Source organism: Urtica dioica, chromosome 7 (genome assembly GCF_054948205.1).
Source record: "Urtica dioica subsp. dioica isolate 48M chromosome 7, U.dioica_male_clone48M_v1_H2, whole genome shotgun sequence".
Lineage (NCBI taxonomy): Eukaryota > Viridiplantae > Streptophyta > Magnoliopsida > Rosales > Urticaceae > Urtica > Urtica dioica.
This window is the reverse complement of record NC_142762.1, coordinates 1,964,820-1,988,917: the sequence shown is the minus strand read 5'-3', so window position 1 is coordinate 1,988,917 and position 24,098 is coordinate 1,964,820. Positions and strand designations below refer to the sequence as shown.

Genomic DNA, 24,098 nt, shown 5'->3' with positions numbered 1-24,098 from the left:
CCAGCGGATGTTCCTGTCGTTAGAGATTTCTTGGATGTTTTTCCTGAGGAGTTGCATGGATCACCTCCGGACCGAGAAATCGAGTTTGTTATCAACTTGATTCCCGAAACTGCTTTTATATTCAAAACTCCTTACTGGATGGCTCTAGTAGAGTTAAAGGGACTCAAGGTTCAGTTACAAGAGTTGCTTGACAATGGCTTTATTCGTCCTAGTTTTCCTCCGTGGGGAGCTCCAGTCTTGTTCGTTAAGAGGAAAGACGGAATGATGCGGTTGTGCATTGACTATAGGTAACTCAATAAGGTTCCACACAAGGCTTTGGGTTCCAAAGGACGACGATTTGAAGAAGGATGTGGTGAAATTTGTTGAGCAATGCCTAACATATCAGCGAATAAAGGCGGAACATCAACGACCTGCCGGAACCTTGTAACCACTAGAGATTCCTCAGTGGAAGTGAGAGGAGATCACTATGGATTTCGTAGTTGGACTTCCGAAGATAAGGGATGGATACGATGCTATATGGGTTATTGTTGACCGACTCACGAAATCAGCACATTTTCTTTCTGTTCAGACAACGTACATGATGGATAAGTACGCTGAGTTATACATCAAGGAGATAGTAAGGCTCCATGGCATGCCATCATCTATTATATCGGACCGAGATTCCCGATCTACATCGATGTTTGGAGGAGTCTTCATAGAGCTTTAGGATCAAAGTTGTCTTTAGTACAACTTTTCACCACAGACGGACGGGCAATCAGAAAGGACTATCTAGACCCTAGAAGATATGTTGAGAGCGTTCGTGATGGACTTCCAAAAGTCGTGGAATACGTACCTACCTCTGATAGAGTTTGCATACAATAACAGTTACCATTCAACGATCAGCATGGCACCGTATGAGGCTCTATACGGAAGGAAGTGCAGATCTCCAGTCCATTGGGATGAAGTTGGAGAACAAAGGTTTCTTGGACCTGAGCTTGTACAGAAGACTAGGGAGGCTGTTGAAAGGATTCGAAGTAGAATGTTAACAGCTCAAAGTCGTCAAAAGAGCTATGCAGATAAACGGCGACGGAAACTCGAGTTCAGTGTCGGAGACAAGGTATTTCTCAAAGGCTCACCCACGAAAGGTATCATGAGATTTGGGAAAAAAATGGAAAGTTGAGCCTAAGATTCATAGGTCCTTTTGAGATTCTAGAAAAATGATTGGAGAAGCAGCGTACATGTTAGCACCTCATCCAAACCTGTCAGGTATTCACAACGTGTTTCACATTTCCATGCTAAAGAAGTATGTCTCGGACACTTTTTACGTGCCGGAGGAGGAACCTGTTGATCTACAAGTGGATTTGAGTTATGAGGAACTCCCAATTAAAATCCTCGATAAGAAAGAGAAGGCACTAAAGAATAAGACGGTTCAACTCGTGAAAGTGCTTTGGGGAAATCATTCGAATGAGGAAGCTACATGGGAACGAGAAGATGTGATGAAGCTCAAGTATCCCTACCTATTTGAGGAAAGAAATTTCGAGGACGAAATTTTTATAAGGAGGGGAGGATGTAAGATACCGACTTTTATTTATGTAAATAATAAATAAAAAGTCGACAAAAGGATTTTGAAAATACTTGAGAGTTGAAAATTTTTATTCCTTGAGAGTTACGGGAATAATATTAAGGAATTTCTCGAAGGAACGAGAAAACAATCGAGAATGGAAAATTAAGAATATTAAGGTCGATAAGGTTTTAGAATATTTTCACGAATTTAAGAAGGATGGTGAACGTGAAAATAAATTCTAACGATCTTAATTAATTTCTACGTTAAAGGAATTCGATAGAAAATTATTGGACTAATTTTCTCGTTATATTTTCCATCTCTCAAGAAAAGAATAAAATTAAAAGGGAGTTATGTGCTACAAGGATTAAATGATATGATAAGGACTTAATTGTAATGTTTAAGGGACCCATTTGAAAGAAAACAAGGAAAAGAGGTTAGATGGTAAATAAGAGGATAAGTATTATCTTGCCACGTCATCAAGGGAGTGGAATCTTCTTCTAAGTGATTTAAATCACTTGGCCGACATGGGTAAAACGCAACCAGGAGAAAAGAAAAAAAAAAGAAGAAGAAAGAAGAGAGAGGAAGAGAGCGAGAGAGAGAGAGAGAGAGAAAGTGAGAGACGAGGTTGAGCTCGGCGAGGACATTGAAGCCGAGCGTGGTCGCGTCGGAATCGCACCGAGGAAAAAGGAAATCGGGCGGTTGTGAGACGTCGGCGACCGAGGAAGAAAGAGAAGTCGCCGGAGGAAGAGGATGGTGAGGTGAACTCCGACGAGGCTTAGATCGACTCAAGGTAAAGTCCCAATTTCTCAATTTATGAACCTAGGGTTTTGGATTTAAAGAATTTGGGGATTTTCTTGTGGATTAGGGTTTCGGCTGAGATTGTTTGGATGTTGGTTTCGTGATTTAACTTCGATGATGATTCTTAGTTATTGATTGAATTGGTTGTTGGAATTTTCTCTCGTTTTCCCCTGTGTTGACCGATTATGTGACTTGGGTTGAGCTTGTTTGGCCGAAAATTGGATATGGAATCTGTATTGTTGTAAATGTTGAGCTTGCCGAGTCTATGTTGCTGGTGTTGGGTCACGTTGCTGGTTTTGTGTTTTGGATCGAATTGATGTGAAGTTGTTTGTGATGACGATTAGAATCTGAGAAGTGTGTTTATTAGGAATTATGGTTATAGTGTGATATATGTTTTATTCAGATTTGTTATAGAGTTATTAAGTCGTTTTTGTTGCGAGTTTCTCGTCGAGAGTTAGGCTCGGTTTAGGTAGGCTGAACAGGGCTCGGGGCAGCGGCTCGGGATGACGAGGAGGCTGTCCAAAGTTTAGCGGAGGTGCTGCGCGAGCGACGACGAGACGGAGCCGGACAGCGAGGTTGTCGACTCGGTGATTTGAGACGTCTCCGAGTGGTTAGGGCGAGTCGGGGTTTGTCCCGAGTCTCGACTCGTGCCAGTACGAACCTGGAATTATTTGTGCGAGTTCTTCGAGTTAGAATGTTAATTAGTTTTGTAAGTCAATTTTGAGACATGTTTGGTTGTAGTGTTTTGTGTTCTCGAAGATTGCTAAGTAGTTTATTTTTCGAGTAATTTCGTTATGACTTATTAAAATGAGTACGTTATTATTATTATGTTTTATAGTCAAGCTCGTTTGATATAAGTCGTTAAGGAAAATAAATTCATATGTTATCGTTACTAAACTCGTTGATTATTCAATTAATTATATAGTATCCTTATCTTAATTATGTATTAAAAATCGAGTTCGACTATAAGCTCGACTCTTTTAATTTGGAAAAAGAATATCAACGAGAAATGTTTTATTTACGCAAGAAATGAAAGAATGGTTCGAATACGAACCAAGGGTTCGGTTATTTCATAAACATTTTATTAAATCGAATCCAAGATTATTCATATATGGTTAGATATTTAAAATAAACGACTTGGTTTATTTTAAATGAAAGGTTTTTACGTTATGTACTCAAATGGTTATAACTTGTCAATAAAAAGAGACTGTCAAAAATATTTTCTAGAACATATTTGAAAAGTATCGTTTTGAGTTATTTTCATATAACTTCTGTATGCTATAAATTGTTAGCAATAACTTCTTATTACGTTCTTTTCTTTTAGTTTCGACCTCGGGAACCTATTCTAAGCAGTGGGTCTTGCCCAGTCAAAAGAATAGGTGGTCGAATAGTATGAGACGTTTCTTAGCTTAAGCCAGAGAAGTTATGTCAAGATCTTATTATCTTTAGGCACCGATTCTTTTCTGTATCTCTGTTATGTTCTCACGTGTTCTTGATTGCTCGTGTTTGAGACGCTCTGAGTAGCGTGACTAGGAGGACGTTTGAATACGTTCCTTATGAGCTTTCTTTCTAGTAGAAGTATGTACGTTAGTATGCCGAGGGATGAGATACTGAGTATGCTCCATGTTCTATCTTTCTCTTCTATAGATAAGTCCAGATTGCTACAAGGATAGCAGCGTGCGTAAAGATATTACGTGGACAAAGCTACATGAAGTAAAGAAAGGACTCTTTCTGTTAGAAAAGGATTCGAGATTCGAAAGAATCGTATCCAGGTAAGTAGAAACATTTCAACTGTATCACAAAAACAATGTGTTGTGTGTGTTCCTTATATGCTTGCATTTACATGATATGTTGTGTGATGTTTGCATTTATTGCATTTGCATTCATATGCATCTCATCTAAAAATGGAAAAGAGTTTTACGAGAAACGAGGTTTTTCGAAAGAAGGATGTGTGTTGTGGATCGTCCATGAATGGTCAGCTAACTCCTAGGATCGGGGAGCTAGCCACAACTTCGCGAGATAGGATCGGTCTCACGAAGGATCGAGTTATTTGAATAGTTCTGGGAACCTTATGACTTCGAAGAGCGGACCGTATGTAGTACTGGGTACCTTATGGTCACGTCGGACCATTTGAATAGTGCTGGGCACCTTATGGTTGCGACCTCCGGGCTGTATGTCATAGTGCTGGGCACCTTACAGCTGCGGCGTTAGTCATGCATGTATGCGAGAGGACCTGAGTGAACTGTTTACAACACACACCTTGCGCGCAATTAAGAAGAGATTTAAAGAGAGAAAAAGATGAGAAAAGCTTGCTTGAGTTTTAAAGTGAAAATCATATCATATGCATTGTTTCTGCTTACTGGGCGTTAGCTCATTCGTTTTTGTGATACAGGTGAGAGATGTGAATAAAAGATGTTTATACGATAGCGGGTTGACTGGCGAGCGCTTCCACGTAGACGAGACTTCGTATATGGGCTATTTTGACCTGATGGGCCTAATAAGAAATCGTTTTGAATAATGTTTTGTGAAAATGGTTATGTTTTGTGAAGTCTGTCTAAGACCTAGAGGTCAAGTAGATTGTTTCTTTCACTATGTCGTTTATGCATGTAGACTTTAAGTCAATACGATGATGTTGTGTGTAGATACGAAAGGTTTGTCATGACGTCGTGTCGTTTATGTTATAAAAAAAAAAATTCCACGTGTTTTCATTTAAAATAAACGACTCGTCGGGGCGTGACAGTAAACTATGGCTTTTCTGCTCGAAAAAGTAAAGTGTCGATTCCGTTGAGCTCTTCTTCTATTTATAGATGCCTTGAGTCGAGTACATGGGGTGATCAGTCCCACGTCTCCGACGGTTACCAGGTAGCTGCACTGCGTTCGTGTGCTTAATGGGTGGTCATTCTTTGTGATTTCCTCGGTCGTAACCGTTGAGGTGAGCGTTTTATCTTTTATTTTGATTACGTACACGTGTTTGTTTTGTTTTGACTAGTCATTGACCTATCGGCTGTTGTCAATTGTGCCCACAAGAAGGGTTGTAGTCTTTACTTTTGTACATTTGATGTAATAAAGTTTCACGAAAACTCTTGCTTGTAATTGCTTATTTATCAATAAAAGTTGAAACGTTCATTCATCCTTCCTTGTCTGAAGCTTTATGATAAAACCTTAGTCTTTGGTCCATAAACAAATCTTTTTCTGTTTAATAAAAAAGTTGAAACATTCATTCATTCTTCTTTGTCTGTTTGAACCTTTATGATAAAACATTAGTCTTTAGTCCAAAAACAAACTTAACAACTTACGAAGAGACAAATGTAAATTTGCATGAACAAACTCTTCATGGTTTGCTTAAAGCAATATATTCGCAATCTAAGGATCAAAGGACTATTGATCTTAGTATGATTGTTAAGAGAATCTATGATGTCTGGTTATGGGACATTGAGAGTTGGAGACTCTATAGTTCTTCTAGGTATCTCCCGAAGGTACTGAATTGACCAGTGCACTTCTAGAGACACGATAAGAACAAACCATTTAACCTCTTATGTCTCGAAGTCACTACGTATGAATTGCATCATGCTTACCTCAATCTTGAAATGAGACATGTCATTTCATAACTTACGTATTCTCATTTGAGAAAGTCAGAGTTCGGATTCACTATGTGATTCTTAATAGGACCTATTGGTGAAGTACTAAGTTATGAAGATGTCATGAGTAACTTTGTGAAGATCTCATAGGTATGGAATTCATGTACAAGATTGCTGAAATATAATATATATCACCTCATGCTTTGTTCCTTGGAATGTGAATAAATGAACTGGCCAGTGTCCAAATTGAGTCATGAATCTTTTGGATGAATCAATGTAACTTGTTAGCTCCTCGTCAATACAATGTTTCTAACTTATTCACAAGCGACAAAGGAGTTGAAGAAATAACAGCTAGAAGGGTAAAATTGTAATTTTGTAAATCCCAACTAGCTGATGATATTCATGAAGGGTAAACATAGATAATATTCAATGGATCAACTCATCACAATTTAGTTGAATTCCTGAGTAGAAAATAAATTCATTTGAACCGAGAGATTCTCGGTGTCAACTCTTTAGTGGAGTCAGTTGACACTAAGCTAAACTTGGAAAAGGTTTGTGAACTTTTGAGTCCAAGTATTTTAGCTCAAGCTTTGTTCATTTGGATCCATGAGGTCACTGTCACAAATCATATCGAGTAGGAATAGTTAAACTAGAAGTTAAGTCAAAACAAGAATGAGACAAGTTTTACGAAATATGTCTAAAGGCTATTTTTGTCTTTTTAGACATAGGACGAAATGAATGTCAATAAACTTTTTGACATTGTGATGTGATGAAAAATGAAACTTAAACCACTCGCCCATGAAGAGATTTTGGGCATCGAGGATTAATTTCATTTCATTGAATTTTACTTGAAAATTCTTAATGAGCCTTTCTTATGTTGTCAAAAACAAATGAAGAAACACCTATAAGAAAATCTTCTAGATGTTTCTTATTTGTTCATGACAACATAAGAAAAGTCCATTAAGAATTTTCAACTGAAATTCCATGAAATGAAATTAGTTCTCAAGGTCCAATAATCTCTTCATGGCCGAGTGGTATAAGTTTCATTTTTCATCGTATGACAATGTCAAAAAATTTATTGACATTCATTTCATCATATGTCCAAAAGGATAAAAATACCATTTAGACAATTTTCGTAAAACTTGTCTCGTTCTTGTTTTGACTTAGCTTCTAGTTTAACTATTCTTACTCGATATGATTTGTGACAGTGACCTCATGGATTCAAATGAACAAAGTTTGAGCTAAAATACTTGGACTCAAAAGTTCACAAACATTTTCCTAGTTTAGCTTAATGTCAACTGACTCCACTAAAGAGTTGACACTGAAAATCTCTCGGTTCAAATGAATTTATTTTCTACTCAAGAATTCAACTAAATTGCGATGAGTGGATCCACTGAATATTATTTATGTTTACCCTTCATGAATATCATCAGCTAGTCGGGATTTACAAAATTACCATTTTACCCTTCTAGCTGTTATTTCCTCACCTCTTTTTTCGCTTGTGAATAAGTTAGAAACAATGTATTGACGGGGAGCTAACAAGTCACATATATTCATCCAAAAGAGTCATGACTCAATTTGGACACTGACCAGTTCATTTATTCACATTCTAAAGAACAAAGAATGAACTTTGACTTTCTCAAATGAGAATGCTATGAAATGACATGTCTCATTTCAGGATTGAGGTAAGCATGATGCAATTCATACTAGTGACTTCGAGACATAAGAGGTTAAATGGTTTGTTCTTATTCTGTCTCTAGAAGCGCACTGGTCAATTCAGTACCTTAAGAATATACCTTGAAGATCTATATAGTCTCCAACTTTCTATGCCCCATAACCAAACATCATAGATTCTCCTAACAATCGTACTGAGATCAATAATCCTTTGATCATTAGATTGTGAATATGAAGTTTTAAGCAAACCATGAAGAGTTTGTTCATGCCAATCTACATTTGTCTCTTCATGTGTTGTTAGGTTTGTTTAAGGACTATAGACTATAGATTATCATAAAGCTTCAAACAGACAAGGAAGAATGAATGAATGTTTCAACTTTTTATTAATAAATAAGCAGTTACAAGCAAGAGTCTTCGTAAGACTATATTACATCAAATGCACATAAATAGACACTATTACTTATCTTGTGGGCACCATTGACAATAGGTTGGTGTCTGCCGAAGGTTTAGAGGCTCGCCAATAGTTTCGTGTCGATATTTTTACGCAGATAGTTCCATGCCGATAGTTCTACGCCGATAGTTCCATGCCTGTAGTCTCGGTCATGAAGCTTGCCAATAATTTTATGTCGATAGTCTCAGCCATGAGGTTCGCCGATGGTCTAACGTCGATGGTTTTGTGCCGATAGTCTCGGCCATGAAGTTTGCCAATGCTTTCCATCATGCATAAGGTTTCCTCTTGCCTAATATTCTATTTGCCTAAGGTTTCCTCTTGTCTATGTTGTCAATGGTGCCCACAAGAAGAGTAGTAGTGTCTATTTATGTACATTTGATGTAATATAGTATCATGAAGACTCTTGCTTGTAATTGCTTATTCATTAATAAAAAAGTTGAAACATTCATTCAATCTTCCTTGTCTGAAGCTTTATGATAAAACCTTAGTCTTTTAGTCCATAAACAAACTAAACAACTTACGAAGAGACAAATGTAGATTTGCATAAACAAACTCTTCGTAGTTTGCTTAAAACGATATATTCGCAATCTAAGGGTCAAAGGACTATTGACCTGAGTATGATTGTTAGAAGAATCTATGATGTCTGGTTATGAGGCATTGAGAGTTGGAGACTCTATAGTTCTTCTAGGTATCTTCCGAAGGTACTGAATTGACCAGTGCACTTCTAGAGACAAGATAAGAACAAACCATTTAACCTCTTATGTCTCGAAGTCACTATGTATGAATTGCATCATGCTTACCTTAATCCTGAAATGAGACATGTCATTTCACACCTTAGTATTCTCATTTGAGAAAGTCAGAGTTCGGACTCACTATGTGATTCCGAACAGGGCCTATTGGTGAAGTACTAAGTTGTGAGTATGTCATGAGTAACTTTGTGAAGTTCTCATAGATATGGAATTCATGTACAAGATTGCTAAAATGCAATGTATGTCACCTCATGCTTTGTTCCTTGGAGTGTGAATAAATGAACTGGCCAGTGTCCAAATTGAGTCCTGACTCTTTTGGATGAAACAATGTGACTTGTTAGCTCCTCGTCAATACATTGTTTCTAACTTATTCACAAGCGACAAAGGAGTTGAGGAAATAACAGCTAGAAGGGTAAAATGGTAATTTAGTAAATCCCGACTAGCTGATGACATTCATGAAGGGTAAACATAGATAATATTCAGTGGATCCGCTCATCATAATTAGGTCGAATTCTTGAGTAGAAAACAAATTCATTTGAACCGAGAGATTTTCAGTGTCAGCTCTTTAGTGGAGTCAGTTGGCATTAAGCTAAACTTGGAAAAGGTTTGTGAACTTTTGAGTCCAAGTGTTTAGCTCAAGCTTTGTTCATTTGGGTCCATGTGGTCACTGTCACGAATCACATCGATAGGAATAGTTAAACTGGAAGCTAAGTCAAAACAAGAACGAAAATTGTCAAAATGGTATTTTTGTCTTTTGAGACATAGGATGAAATGAATGTCAATAAAATTTTTTTGACAAGTTCATTTGATGACTTAATGTCACTCGGCCATAACTTGATTATTGGGCCTTGTGGATTAATTTCATTTCATAAGAAATTTATTGAAAATTCTAAATGGGCCTTTTCTTATGTTGTCATGAACAAGTGAAGAAAATTCTAGAAGCCTTTCTAGAAGATTTGGGCGCCTACTACCCAAGAGGAAAGAGAGTTTATTTTGTGCATAAATGTATTTAGATACTTGCTAAAAGAAAAAGAGGAAACAAATTTCCTATGCATGGCATAAGGGAATTTCGGCCATAAGGGTCAAGAGAGAAGCAAATAAAAGAGGAAACAAATCCAAGGACTTGCTTGGCAAGTCTTGGCCGTGTGCCTCATAGAAGAAAAGGGGAAATTGGCTCATTAATATGTGATATTCTATAGAAGAGGAAACTACCTTATTGAAGGTAAGACCTCTCCTATAAATAGGAGCCCCATTCCACACTTTTCATTCATCCAAGTTTAAGAGATTGAGAGACTCTCTCTCTAGAACTTGGCCGAACTCCTCTCTCTCTCTCTTTCTAGTTTATTTTCGATTTTTCTTGTTTTGGCACCTAGGTCCTCACTCGACCTAGTGTTTAGCTCTGCGATTTCAAGACTCGTTCTTAAGTCGTAGTGTTTAAAAGTGCCCACTCACTAATTCCTTTATTTCGAGTGATTTAGTGATAGAAACTTTCGTGGTTGCTCGAGGTGCCGAGGAAAGGAAGAGAGACGTGCTGCGAGGGGAGACGAGCGTTGCAACTTTCTAAGAGCTTCTCAAAGATCAAGCTTCAAGAAAGGTTAGTAAACTTCTTAGCTCATATTAGTTTTTAATTACATGTACTTGCACTTGTCTAGGTTAGTAAAAACCGTTTTTACTTGTAAAAGAAATTTTTTAAAATTCCGCCGCTTCCCGAAGCGTTAATTATTTTCTTAATCCCTAGATCGATTCCAACAGTCTAAGGTTTAAGGCTGATAATTTCGTGCGCGTATAGTCTTGTCCGCCGATAGTTCAAAGATTCTTATCTTCGTCGATAATCTTGTTTTGCCGAAGATTTTGGGACGCCGATAGTTTTGTCTTGAACTTCGCCGATAGTATGATGGCCGATATTTCAAGAATTCTTCTCTTCACCGATAGTCTTGCGTTGCCAAAGGCTTTGGGTCACCGATATTTGGTCTTGAACTTTGCCGATGGTATGGCCGTCGATAGTTCAAAGATTTTTCTCTCTGTTGATAGTCTTGCTTTGTCAAAGGCTTTGGGACACCGATAGTTTGGTCTTGAACTTTGTCAATGGTTTGCATGACGATGGTTTCAACATGCCAATAGTTAGGGGTTGAACTTTGCCAAATGTTTTCGTTTTCGCTCTCGGGGTATCATTTCTATCTTGTTCGACTTGTCGTGCGGGAAATGTGTCTTGTGTTTCCTGAGAGCTTCGTGGTCGATATCTTTGGATCTTTCGATCTAGTGAATTAGAGACGTATCTTGTACTGGTACGCTTCGTGGGACTCGACTTTGCAAAATATGACCATGTGGGGCTGATCCCGTAGGATTAAGTCCTGTGGGATGTGGCCTCGTAAGGCTAACCCGTGGGGTTATGTCTCGTAAGACATGGCCTCTTATGGCTAATCCCTTAGGATTGAGTCCCATGGGACGTGACCCCGTAAGGTTAAACTCGTAGGGCTGTGTCTCGTAAGACATTGCCTCGTAAGGTTTGGTCCCGTAGGATTGAGTCCCGTGGGACGTGGCCCCGTAAGGCTAACTCGTGGGGCATTATCTCGTATGACGTGACCTTGAAAGGCTGATCATGTGGGGCTGCGTCTCGTAAGACGTGGCCTTGTAAGGCTGTTTTTTTTAACTCTTTATTCCTCTGAATGCGTAAGTTTTGAAAATTATTCAAAAGTAGCAATGTGTGCGGAAAAATATTTTTTCATTGCAAAAGGGGCATTCGCGGATGCGAATTATAAAATTCGGGCCCTGTTAGGGGTTTACAAAAATAAACACATAAAGCAAAATAAAAACATTCTCCCATAGGGATCGCGAATTCAAATTTCAAAATAGGCGATCTAGGCTTTGGGATCCGGTATATGGCACTGATCTCTAATCTGATGGGTGGCTCTTCAAATGACGATGTTGAGGGGAGTCGCCGCTTGGTTGTTGTTTCAACGCGCTTTTCCGTTGATGGTCGCTGTTTGTTGGCTCGTGGAGGCTCTGCCCTTCTTGAGGCGTAAATCGTGAGATCAATATTATTTGACAGTTAACCATAACAACAAATTATTCAACAAAAAAATTTGAATACAAGTCAATTCTAAATGTGTATTAAAGTTAATCATAGCTTTTATAAATTAAATAATTGTATATTGTCTCTCTCACAAAGTCTAAGAAAATACATATTTCATGAACAATACTTCTATTTTATTTTATTTTTAAATAATTTTGGTACCAATACAAATATTAATATTCTTTTGTCTCCTATGAAAACCTATTTTTGATACTATATATGTTTATATTAATCGTGGTTAATAAATAATAAAAAAAGTCAACTACATACGAGTTAAAAAAAAAAACACTAAACATCTATTTCATATTTAAAACTTGTGTCTATTTTTTTTAACAAGAATTTGTTGCAACTACCATTTCCTTAACTAGGACTAAATTAAGGGAAATTTCCATTTTCCTACTTTTTTCAAAAATTTATCAAACTAGGACTAGTAAAAAAAATTCTTTTTCTCGATGGGCTGAGCGGGAAAATATAAAGAAAGAGAAAAAATAAGAGATTTTATTGGGGAAGATTGTAGGTTGGTAATTAGTATGATGGTATAATAGGTAGAATTTTGTGTATCTTTCATTTGACTTTTTTTTTACCGGTCCTAGTTTGGTAAATTTTTGAAAAAAGTAGGAAAATGGAAATTGGCCTTAATTTAGTCCTACTTTTGGCAATTTTCCTTTTATTTAAGATTTTTAGCTGAATTCTCGTTTTATTAAAAAAAAATAGCCTACCTAACCGTAGTATTAACTAAGATAGTTAATTTAATTTACTTCAAATTGGTGGACTATTTTCTTGATAAAATGAAGGTTTGGTTTGAATATTAAAAGAAGCTAGAGGATTGGTTGGTTGTTTGAAAAAATTACAAAAATATTATTTTTAAGATATAATATTTTTATAATAGTAGCTATTTAAAATCCTTTTAAAAAAGTGTTTTTTTTTAATATTATTTGAAATTATTTATCTTATATATGAAATTATAAATAATAAATAAAGTTAAATAGAGTGTAATTCATTACACCAATGTTTTTAATTAAATATAATGTTTGTTTACGAATTGAGAAAAAGTTATTTTCGTGATTTGAAAGGGATTAGTGTGGAGTATTGGGCCTCGAAGAGGCCCAAAGATGTAGACCCATCGTCATAACAAATCCGGATAAGATAGACAGGACATCCAGTTGCGAAAAGCAGGAAGCAGAAGAGAGCTCTGAGAGCAAGAAAGATGACAACAATCCCTTTCTCAATCCACCTCCCTGGGCCGAAACCCAGCGCAGTCCTCCTCCAGAGCTCCTTCCTCCGTCTGAGAACGCCGGCGAAGAGGCTGACCGTGGCGGCGCGTCCGACGACGACGACGATGAGCATGGAGGCGGGCGTGGGAGTGATGGCGACGAAACTGGGGATGATGAGCTTCTTCGAGGCGGACGGGACGGTGGTGCCGGTGACGGTGGTGGGGTTCAAGGAAGGCAACGTGGTGACTCAGCTGAAGACCCAGGCGGTGGACGGGTACGAGGCGGTGCAGGTCGGGTACCGACGAGTCCGCGACCGGAAGCTGACGAAGCCGGAGCTGGGGCACCTGGAGAAGGCCGGCACGGTGCCGCTCCGGCACCTGCAGGAGTTCCGGCTGCCCTCCGTGGAGGGGTTCGAGGCGAACCAGAGGCTGGAGTTCAGCGAGCTGTTCAAGGAGGGAGACTTGGTGGACGTGTCGGGGACGACGATCGGGAAGGGGTTCCAGGGCGGCATCAAGAGGCATCACTTCAAGCGCGGCCTCATGACTCACGGCTCCAAGAGCCACCGCCAATTGGGCTCCATCGGCGCCGGCACCACTCCCGGGAGGGTCTACAAGGGCAAGAAGATGCCCGGGAGAATGGGCGGGACCAACCGGAAGACCCGCAAGCTCAGGATTGTCAAGATCGACCAAGATCTCAACGTCGTTATGATCAAAGGAGCTCTCCCTGGTAAGCCTGGTAATCTCCTCCGTATCGCTCCCGCCAAGATCGTCGGCGTCAATATTCCCAAGAACTAAACCATCCCTCTCTCTTTTCTTCGTTGCCCATTTCTTTGTAAACAAGAACAAGTAGAAGACTTTTAGCTGCTTCTCACTTTTGCTTTTCTCATTCTACAACAAATTATTTATTCCGTGGTTGGTTTTTATGAATTACAAATTGATTATTCGGTCCAGATACGCTACTCCGAAAGGAAGAAGAAGAAGACTTTGGATCATCACAAGTCTTATTTATAATGTCAGCCAAGTATTTTGTTGGTACATATCGTCAGAATTTCATTTTCCGGTGTGTGTACCGTTAATGAAATGAAAATCATTCAAAAATTAAAAAAAAAAAATTTCGGTCGAAGTACTGATGAAAATCGCCGCAAGCGAACTCTTCAGCTTGCTCTATATTTCTGTTGGGATTTACATCGATAAAACCAATGACAAGACTACGAGTCTGAGTTAAGAATTTTTATTTAATATAAATTACAAGTAAAGAGAGTGCAATTGGTTAATGAAGAAGATAATACAGTAACGGAACTTGTATCGTATGTGTGTACATGTTGCGAGAGAGGGGAGTGAGTGAGGTCATAAGAGGTTATAGAGAAGCAAGAAGAGAAAGAATAGGAGAAAGATCCCAAATCCAAAGCCGTCACTTCCACCGCCATCACCGTCGTTGTTATACGGCTCGAATGTCGGAAAATGGGAAGCGAGTAAGTGTACGGCGAAGAGCAGCATGATAATCAGTACGGCAAAGAAGCACGAGCCGAGTTCCAAAAGCTGCTCTATCATCTCCAAAATAGAGAGTAAGAGAGGCCAAAAGATTATCAGACCCAATGAGCCCACAATGAGTGAGGGCACAATTGCTGATGGACCTTTTTCTTCTCTCATTGCTCCTATTTTGCACTTCTGAAATTTGTTCACCCAAAGTCTATGTCGAGTTTTATTTATGAAGCATATTTAGAGTGATATGTTTGTCTGTCTCTTTGTTTGTGTCTTGTTTTCAGATTTCTTTGTCAGACCTAAACTGGCGGCCAACCAGAACGACATCCTAATTAATTATTCATCTTAAAGTCACAATACTATGAGGAGACTCCAAGGTTAGGTAAAGTTTATTAACAACTTACACCACAGTTGCCTTCTTATTATATTGGATTTTTATCCTAAAACTATTAGAAAGCCTGTGGAAATGGGTCGATATGACTTGGTTGTAAGAAACCAATATATGTAAGAAATTTAATTTGGGTGTCTTCTCTTGAAGATAGGTGATTTGGAGGTAGAATGTTATTTATATGATTAGCACTAACGATGTTTCCAAGTGGAATCAACACGTTACAGCAGCAAATTCTTTGAGCGGAATAGACATTTTCTACGCACTCGATACTCCAAGCAGGATTGGCACTACCTTCATGGTGCATCCTCTTCTTTTATGTGCGTGTTAGCGTATAATTGTGGACTCCATTCTGTCATTTGTTATCAAATGAATAGAGAGCTATAGACGTATTTTCAAATGTTGCAAAGTCAACATTTTTCGAAAAATTATACCCAACAAATCTATAGATGCATGACACGACCGAACCTCCCTCGATTGTAAATGAATATGTCGACCTGCAGAACCATGGATTTACTTGATCCTCCATACCTCATTTCTACTCCTAGCATGAGTTCTTTCTTTTCACTGATATTCTTTAACTAGTACTTGTTGGCCATTTACCCCTTACAAAATCACTATCCAAGGATTTGTTACACTACCACACAAAGAAATCAGGCATTGAAGGAGTTAAATAAATATCAGTGGAACCTGTATAATAGAAAAGAAAAGGAGAGAGAATGGTGAGATTCTACACTGGTGTGTAATCTAGCCTCAAATTATAGAACTTAGTTTTTACACTGAAACTGCATTGTTCTAACTGCAGTGCCTCTACTACAGGGATATATATATAGCTAGCACCAAACAAGTCAAACATACATATTGTTTTTGCAGTGTCGGATCATGATGACGGGTCGTATCGGAGATGCTGCTCGTAATAGTTGATCAACTGTAAAGTCAATGATACAAGGACAAGAAAGCAGTCAGAGTCAATTACCACAGAAAAGTCAATAGATATGTATGTAACTGTATATATGTAGAGTTACAGATGAGGGTTTACCAGATGAGGGTTGTTTGCCTTGAGAAACTTGTTATCCACCATAACCTCCATTCCATCAGACCTACAAACAAAGGGAATAAATTGAATAAAAAGGAAGTCACTGTTGTACTTGGAAACCACAGGTCTAGCATAAACCGTAAAGCATCATACACAAGCAATTAAGCCCACCATTTTCGAATATAAGGTCGAAGATTTGTTTATAACTGATATTATGAAATAAAAGGTACCATAAAATACCCACAGAGAATGTCAAATTACATTTTGGTCGCAATAAATGGTTTTGATCACATACACTGATATTACTAAGTCTAATCATACCAATGCTATGAAAGAATGGTCATTAAATAACACGGGTTACAATTAGTTAGACATAGAGTGATCTATATGCAAGCTTTATGTAAGAGATGAATAACCATACAAAAAATAAATAAATGAAGAAATAATCAGACGTATAAAACACTATTTTTATTCAAGAAAATAGTAGATGAAATCTGGACCGGTAGTATATCAAGGTCTCCTAGGACAGAATAATCCAACCCAGGCATTTCATAACTCCTACCTAGCAAAGCTTACGAGCAATATAATACACATAAAATTAAAAAATCATCTTTAGAATGTGTAACAAAATATTTTGTTCCAAAGCAAGTATCAAGACATAAATATCAGACAAAGTTCCATCAGCCTCTTTGAATCTATCCATCATCTCCAAGACTATAACCTCTACGTAAGGTTCAACCAAGTATATCAATGTCAAGCCAATTTTTCGGGGATGACATGTGAATAATTTTATAGACGCTGAAAAACTATCTTCTATGCTTTTAACACACGGATAAATATGAAGCAACAAATAAGTAAGATTGGAGTTTGAGAGGCGACGAAACCTCATGACTTGAAAGGTGACTTTAACATCTTGGCCATCGTCTATGACAGACGCTGCATACGCTATGGGCTTGAGAATCTTAGTGATACGCAGAGCTGCAGTTTCCCCGTTCTCATGGTTCTGATTCTCCGCGCTCAACTCCACGGGAACGAAGTCAGGCCCGGGAGTCAGATTCTGCGTGACAGCGGCCTCGAACAGCTGCGAATCGCGCTTGAACCTCTTCACGGAGCCAGACTTCCTTCTCTTGGCTCCAGTGCTCCGAGCGGCCTCCGCGTTCCGAGCCTTGTCTGGGCTCTCCGCAACGCCGTCCTCATTATTGGCCTCCTTTGCGGCGTCGTTGTAGATCTGTATCGCAAGCTTGTCGGGGGCTTTGAGCTCGCTGCGGGCCGCGCTTCTCCTTCCGCTGCTCTTACGCAGAGAGTTCGAGACCCCGTTCTCGGCTCTGCCTCTCTTCTTCTTCCTTGTGTTGGCATCGCCGTTGTTGCAATTGTGGAGAGCCTGAGCCTGAGCCTGAGCCGGGGAATGATTGGTGGTGGGAGTGCTAAGAAGAACGGTCTCCAGATTCTTCGCAGTCTCTGAGCCCGAAGCGCTGAAGATGGGAATCGGTTGGCTATTTTGATGCCTCTTCTTCACATGGGTGTGTAGAAGACTCTTTCGCTTCCGCTTTCTTTTCCCCGATTGCATACTTTATTCAAAATTAAAAAAAAAAAAAAAAATCTAATCAAATTGCTACATTAACAATGGGTTTGTCTTCATCTACTATATTCAAACCTCTCAAATGCCTCGATGAAATCCGAGCAAGACTGCAGATTCTCAACAGGCTCCCAAGTATTGGCTGTCTCAGACCAACCACGCCTTTTTAGAGAAAAATAACAAAAAATCAAATTCTGAAACAACTTTGACCTAGCTAGCTCAATCATTGCTATGAACAAAAAAGAAGGCGATTAAACTCACCATTTGATAAGGTACTGAAGCTGACCCTAATTTTCGTTGTCCAAAGAAACCACAAAACCACTGATAATCAGAAGCGAAAAATGTGAAAGAAACACGAATTCGAGGTGAGTAGAGTAATAGTTACCTTACGAACCCTTTTCCGGCGAATGGCTTCGATTTCGTAGAAGCCTTCGTCGAGTTTCGGGCGCTCGGCGTTGTCCTCGGCGCCATCGTCGCCGTCACCGTAATCTTCGTCGGCTTCTAATTCGACGTTGTGGGGATTGGGGAAGAGAGGGCTACTTCGGGTATTTTCGCCGAAAGGAAACTGTTCCGCCATTGAAGCGCTCTCGGGCAAAGCTTCCCAGCTATTATTCCGTCCGCCTCCTTTATCTTTCAATTTTATAAACCCGCTTTTTTCTTTTCTTTTCTTTTATTTTCTTTTTGTGGGTTTGTGATACAGTGAAAAGTGAAAAGAAAGAGAAATTTCATTAATTAGATTTAAAAATGGATTAAATATCAAAATTAGACCCTAACTTTTAAAATATCTAAAAATGGACTTTTTTATCCAAAACGGATATAAATACCCCTTAAACATAAATATTCACTCGACATCTCTCTCTCTCGTCTATCTCACTCGACATTCTCTCACTCTTTCTCTAAAAAAAAATTTACGATTCAATACGACCTTGTACGAGTCGGTACGATTCAATACGACCTTGTACGACGTGATACAATCTGGTACGATGGCATACGATGGACAAGGTTCGAAGTTCGGCGGCGGAGGAGGTCAGAAATCTCGAGCTCTCAAAACAACGAAAAATGTAAGTTTTTCATCTAATTTCTTGTTAAACTTCATTGAAAACAGTTAGAATAGGGTTTAGGACTTAGATATTATCTGATTTTAGTTGATTTGAGCTGATTTGGGTCGGATTTAGAATGTTAGGGTTTGAAACTAGGGTCAGTGTACGATGAGGTTGATGCATAGTACGATGTCATACGATATTGTACGATGTCGTACGATGAAATTCAAAGAGATGTACGATGTTGTACGATTCTGTACGATGGGTTTAAGTTTTTTTTTTTAAATTGTCGTACGATACCATACGATGTCGTACAATGCTGTACGATGTTGTACGATGCTGTACGATAGTTTTAAAAAAAATTCAAATTTTTTTGTTATACGATGCTATACGAGTCTGTACGATGCCATACGATAAATTATGATTCTGACCTAATTTTGTCATTTATTTAGGACAATTTGAACTACATATTGTTGGAATTGATCTAGGGTTTAAGAAAAAGTTTAACGCTTCGGGTAAGCGGCGGAATTTTAAAAAATTTCTTTTGACAAGTAAAACGATTTTATTAACCTAGACAAAGAGCAAGTACACGTAAATAAAAACTATTATGAGCATTATAAATTTACTAACCTTTTTAGAAGCTTGAACGTTGAGAAGCTTTTGGAAAGTTGCAACGTCTGTCTCTCCTCGCAGCATGTCTCTCTTCTTTCCTCGGCAACACGAGCAACCACGACAGTTTCTATCGCAAGAATCACTCGAGAGAAAAGGAATTAGTGTGTGGGCACTTTTAAACACAACGACTCAAGAACAAGTCTTAAAGTCGAAGAGCTAAAAACGCTAGGTCAAATGAAGACCTAGGTGCCAAAACAAAAACGAAAAGAACTTAGAGAGAGAAGGAGAGAGGGGCGGCCCAGCTAGAGAGAGAAGCACTCAATCTCTAAAACTTGGGATTTAATGAAATGAGAATAATAAGGCCCCTATTTATAGGAGAGGTTTTACCTTCAATAAAGTAGTTTCCTCTTCTATGGAATACACAGATTTGCGAGCTTGACCTTCTCTTCACTTGTTGCGCTCAACGAAGAATTGAACACCGTCAGAAGGCTGTTAATGGATGCATTCTTGTTGTTGAAGAACTTCTCGACGATTGTTACTTGTGGTTTAGCCTCTATGTCATCTGTATCGTCGTTGTGTTTATAGAGCATCCCAGAACAGATTGCGAACTCCCTTATACCAAACTTTGCAATCTGTCTGTTGAAGTTGAATGCCAGCTCATTTGTTTTTGCAGCATGGCATTGCCGCAGGAGCAGCTGCTGCACAATCTTCCCCGGAAATGCGCTGTTTTCGATCTCTAGCAAGTGACCGAAGACCCCATTTTTCACTGACTTGATCTCTTCGTCAACCAGCTTTGACAGGATTCCTTTAATCCCATCGAGTCGTATGTGTGTATTTATTTTGGCGTTGCTATTCCATGCTTCTCTCGCAATCACGAAATCGCTCGGGTTGCGCGACTGCACAAAAGAGACCAGATTAAAATTAGACTAGCCTGGATTAGAATTTTATTTATTACAGATTCAAACAGTTACTTACTTGTGTAGCCTCTTCTTGGCTTGTCAATGCAGCTCTCGCTTCTTCATTTCTTGCCGTTGATTGCCTTGTTTGCCTCATTATCTGCTTCAACGTTGCCAAAGAAAAAGTTAATCCATGCTAAATCCAGGTTACTTTAATAGGATTCGTTCTTGATCTCTAGCAAGAAATCATACAATCAACACCTACAAAAATCATACAAGCTTAAGGACACGATTAATCATCCAAGTTTAATCCAGCCTACTATAATATAAATCTAGGGTTACAGAAACCGCAATCAACACCTTCAAAAGTCACACAAAAGTCACACAAGCTTAAGGCCACGATTAATCATCCAAGTTTAATCCAGCCTACTTTAATATTAATCTAGGGTTACAAAAACCGCAATCAACACCTTCAAAACTCACACAAGCTTAAGGCCACGATTAATCATTCAAGTTTAATCCAGCCTACTTTAATATTAATCTAGGGTTTCAAAAACCGCAATCAACACCTTCAAAACTCACACAAGCTTAAGGCCACGATTAATCATCCAAGTTTAATCCAGCCTACTATAATATTAATCTAGGGTTTCAAAACTAAAACGAATGAAATTTACTTACAGTTAATTTGGTTTGGCGAATATTGAAGACCGGAGATGGATTGAAGATTATAGGCGACTCACGGCGACGTCTCTTTTTCCTTGCACACACAGGTGTCGGAATTCGCGAAGAACTCGAGAGCAGCGAAGGCAGACGTGCGAGAGAAAGACCGACGATGGTGATTTCTAGGGTTTCGTCGAGAGAATTCGCCGACGAAATTAAATGAAGAATGAGAGAAAATTAGCGAGAGAGAATCGGGGAGAAAATTAGCGAGAGAGAATCGAGAGAATTCAATAATTGGGCCGAGGGTCATAATTGGGCCGAGGGGTATAATTGGGCTTTTAAAAAACTTTGGTTAGTTTGCTTATAATAGCCAAACTATTGCTATTTTGCAAAAGCTTAAGTTCTATTGGGCTATATAGCCGCCGGACCCTTGATTTAGCTACGCAAATTAGCTCTATAGAGTAAGTTGCTTAACTATTTAGCTCTAGCAAAACTAGTATACCCCAAATTTTTTCAACCAATGAAAATTGCATGTAAATTAAAAAAAATATAGTAAATTATCAAGCAAGATGAGAGATATTAGTTAATGAAGAAATCAGTGTTATTCTGTTATTTATTATCCGATTATTCTGTATAGTTATTAGGATCGGATTTTATTCTATATTTATCTTTTGTATCTAGCTAATTAAGTTAGTTGCTGTTTTTATGTATATTCTGTTAGGTTGTAAATCCTATATATACGCCTATTATGGCTTAATGAAATTCATTCGATTATTTTCCATAAGCTTTCATGGTATCAGAGCGATACTCTTATGGAAAAATCGACAAACCCTAAAACACCAAATACCTCTTCCTCTATTACTCAAATCAATAGTATGGAAACATCTCATTCACCAATAGTTCACTCGTCTATGTTCATAACTGGGCACAGACTAACAGGACAAAATTTCCTAGAATGGGCTCAGTCCGTGAAGCTTGCGATTGATGGAAGAGGAAAGCTTGGCTTCTTGACGGGCGAAATCAAGCAACCGAAGGTAGGAGACGATGGATACGCCACCTGGAGGTCTGAAAACTCGCAGGTCATGGCATGGCTGCTCAACTCGATGGAAGCCTCAATTGCCAAACCACACATGTTCTTGAAGACGGCCAAAGAAGTCTGGGACTCAATCAGAGAGACGTACTCTGATCGTGAGAATGCTTCGCAAGTCTTCGAGCTAAAGACAAAGCTGTGGCAATCCAGGCAGGCTGACCGAGATGTGACGACCTACTACAACGAGATGGTGACGCTGTGGCAGGAGCTGGACCAATACAATGATGACACATGGGAGAGTAAAGTAGATTGCGCTCGGCAAAAAAAGCGTGAGGAAAATGACCGGGTTTATGTCTTTTTAGCAGGTGTGAATCGTGATCTTGATGAGGTGAAGGGAAGAATTCTTGGTAGAAGACCGCTGCCCTCTATCCGAGAAGTCTTCTCTGAAATCCGAATCGAAGAAAATCGAAGAAAGATCATGCGTGGCACTGAAAGAACTGGCGATCAGATCCCGGAGACATCTGCTTTGTTTACACACGGAAATGAGGAGAAGAAGAAACCGTGGTGTGAACACTGCAAGAAGCCTTGGCATACAAAAGAGACATGCTGGAAGATCCATGGCAAGCCAGCGGGATACAAGACGAAGAGAGAGAGAGCTCTTCAAGCTAATATGGCCGATACTTCTCAAGAGCAGTCAGCCAACTCCGAGCAGCCACCATTCACTAAGGCTCAGATAGATCAGATCCTAAAGATGCTACAAACCACACAAAAAGCCTCTAACTCTGATATTCCCTCGTGTTCCTTCGCAGGTCCTCTGTCTTCTTATCTTTGCTCTAAAGAAAATAATGTTTGGGTTATAGACTCAGGTGCCACAGATCATATGACCTCAAATTCAAGCCTTTTTTTGTCATATAAACCTTGTGCGGGAAATAGGAAAGTAAAAATTGCAAATGGCTCTCTTTCTCCAATTGCAGGGACATGAAAAATAAAAATATCTGATTCCATCTCTTTGTCACAAGTCCTTCATGTTCCCAACCTAGCTTGCAATCTTGTTTCAGTGAGCAAAATTACCAAATAGCTTAATTGTTGTGCCTGTTGGTGGATCGAGCGCGCATCGGACACGAACGATCGCTCCGACGCGCCTCTTTTGAGATGATTCCACCATATAACCATATTAATGCGGAAAAATAATTAATTACGCTGATCATAAGCTAATTAAATTATGGTTATAATTAACAAGATCTAGTTATGTTTAATTAGTTTAATTCACGAGAGCATATAAGTCAAGCAACCGATATAGAGCGAAAAACAAATACTTACAGTTTTTGGCTCACGAACTGAAAGCTTTCACAATCCGTCTTCGTCTTGAGTCGCTTGATGAAGGACTCGAGGATGACACCTTAGTCTTCCGAAAGGTAATCTCCGAGGCGAATAAGAAAGATGAGTGGGCACAGTCTTTATCTCACTAGATCACGAAACTAGGTGTTTCGAGATCTCTCTCTTATTTTACTAAGAATGGAAACGAATTTCCGAGGGGAGGGAGAGGCTGAAAATTTCGCACACCCTAGAGGGAGAGCCACGAAATTTTCCACAAATTAATTGCATTTTTTTGCCTTCTCATGAACCCCTATTTATAGTAGTAAAAAGGAGATATTCATGGAATCTTCCAGAATATTTTATTTCCTTTTATTGTGTTCACACTATAGGATTTAATCTAGGCCCTTGGATCTCAACAAGTGAATCCTACTTTTTCTCTCATCCATCAGATCAATATCTATGGGATATTTAAATAGAGAATAATTTATTTAGTGAGATAATAAAGGAGAATATATTATTCTCCTAAATTTTCTCATAAATATTCTCCTAAATACTCTCCTTTAAATAAGGAGAAAATATAGGAAAATATCTTATATTATTCTCTCTCCTTTATTTAAACAACTAAAGAGAAAATATTGGTAAATACCAATATTATAAAAATCGGTTTTTAGGCACACGGCCAAGGGGATTTGCGCAAACCCTAGTGCCAAAACCCTAAATCCGACTTTCATATTTTGTGCAAGGCCCAATTGCTTAAAACTCAATTAATTATTTATTTACTTGGTCCAACAATAAACAAATAATTAATAATTGTTTATTTACTTGATCAAACAATAAATAAACAATTCTACCATAAATATTTATTTAATTCTGCGAATACCCGTTTTCCAGAATTAATGCTGTCAATCACAATTACAGCAAGTGAGATTAATAATGATAAACATTATTATAAGAAAGTTCTTATCCGCCTTTATCAGAGCCG

General features: G+C 38.7%; 4 protein-coding genes and 1 long non-coding RNA gene across 5 annotated transcripts; 4 read left to right on the top strand and 1 right to left on the bottom strand.

The window, feature by feature from the left end:
• The first annotated feature begins 802 nt into the window (after window positions 1–802).
• LOC149390119 (uncharacterized) lies at window positions 803–1,992 on the top strand. Its single transcript, XM_089618987.1, has 3 exons — window positions 803–1,096; window positions 1,281–1,548; window positions 1,946–1,992. The coding sequence occupies exons 1-3, from the start codon at window positions 803–805 to the stop codon at window positions 1,990–1,992; spliced, it is 609 nt and encodes a 202-aa protein (XP_089475113.1).
• An 81-nt stretch (window positions 1,993–2,073) lies between these two features.
• Window positions 2,074–3,238, top strand: LOC149390118 (uncharacterized). The gene is made up of 2 exons (XR_016300030.1): window positions 2,074–2,333; window positions 2,745–3,238. It is a non-coding gene; the product is annotated as an uncharacterized LOC149390118 (long non-coding RNA).
• A 9,775-nt stretch (window positions 3,239–13,013) lies between these two features.
• LOC149390117 (Ribosomal protein L3 family protein) lies at window positions 13,014–14,029 on the top strand. Its single transcript, XM_089620862.1, has one exon. The coding sequence runs from the start codon at window positions 13,074–13,076 to the stop codon at window positions 13,872–13,874; it is 801 nt and encodes a 266-aa protein (XP_089476988.1). The 5' UTR covers window positions 13,014–13,073; the 3' UTR covers window positions 13,875–14,029.
• A 1,580-nt stretch (window positions 14,030–15,609) lies between these two features.
• LOC149390116 (chromo domain-containing protein LHP1) lies at window positions 15,610–18,240 on the bottom strand. Its single transcript, XM_089620978.1, has 6 exons — window positions 17,947–18,240; window positions 17,823–17,848; window positions 17,640–17,723; window positions 16,870–17,553; window positions 15,989–16,049; window positions 15,610–15,877 (listed from the first exon to the last, which is right to left on the bottom strand). Exons 1-6 carry the CDS (start codon window positions 18,136–18,138, stop codon window positions 15,830–15,832), a joined length of 1,095 nt encoding a protein of 364 aa, XP_089477104.1. The 5' UTR covers window positions 18,139–18,240; the 3' UTR covers window positions 15,610–15,829.
• A 3,404-nt stretch (window positions 18,241–21,644) lies between these two features.
• On the top strand, window positions 21,645–22,781 carry LOC149390115 (uncharacterized). The gene is made up of 2 exons (XM_089618985.1): window positions 21,645–22,665; window positions 22,774–22,781. The coding sequence occupies exons 1-2, from the start codon at window positions 21,645–21,647 to the stop codon at window positions 22,779–22,781; spliced, it is 1,029 nt and encodes a 342-aa protein (XP_089475111.1).
• Window positions 22,782–24,098: the final 1,317 nt, after the last annotated feature.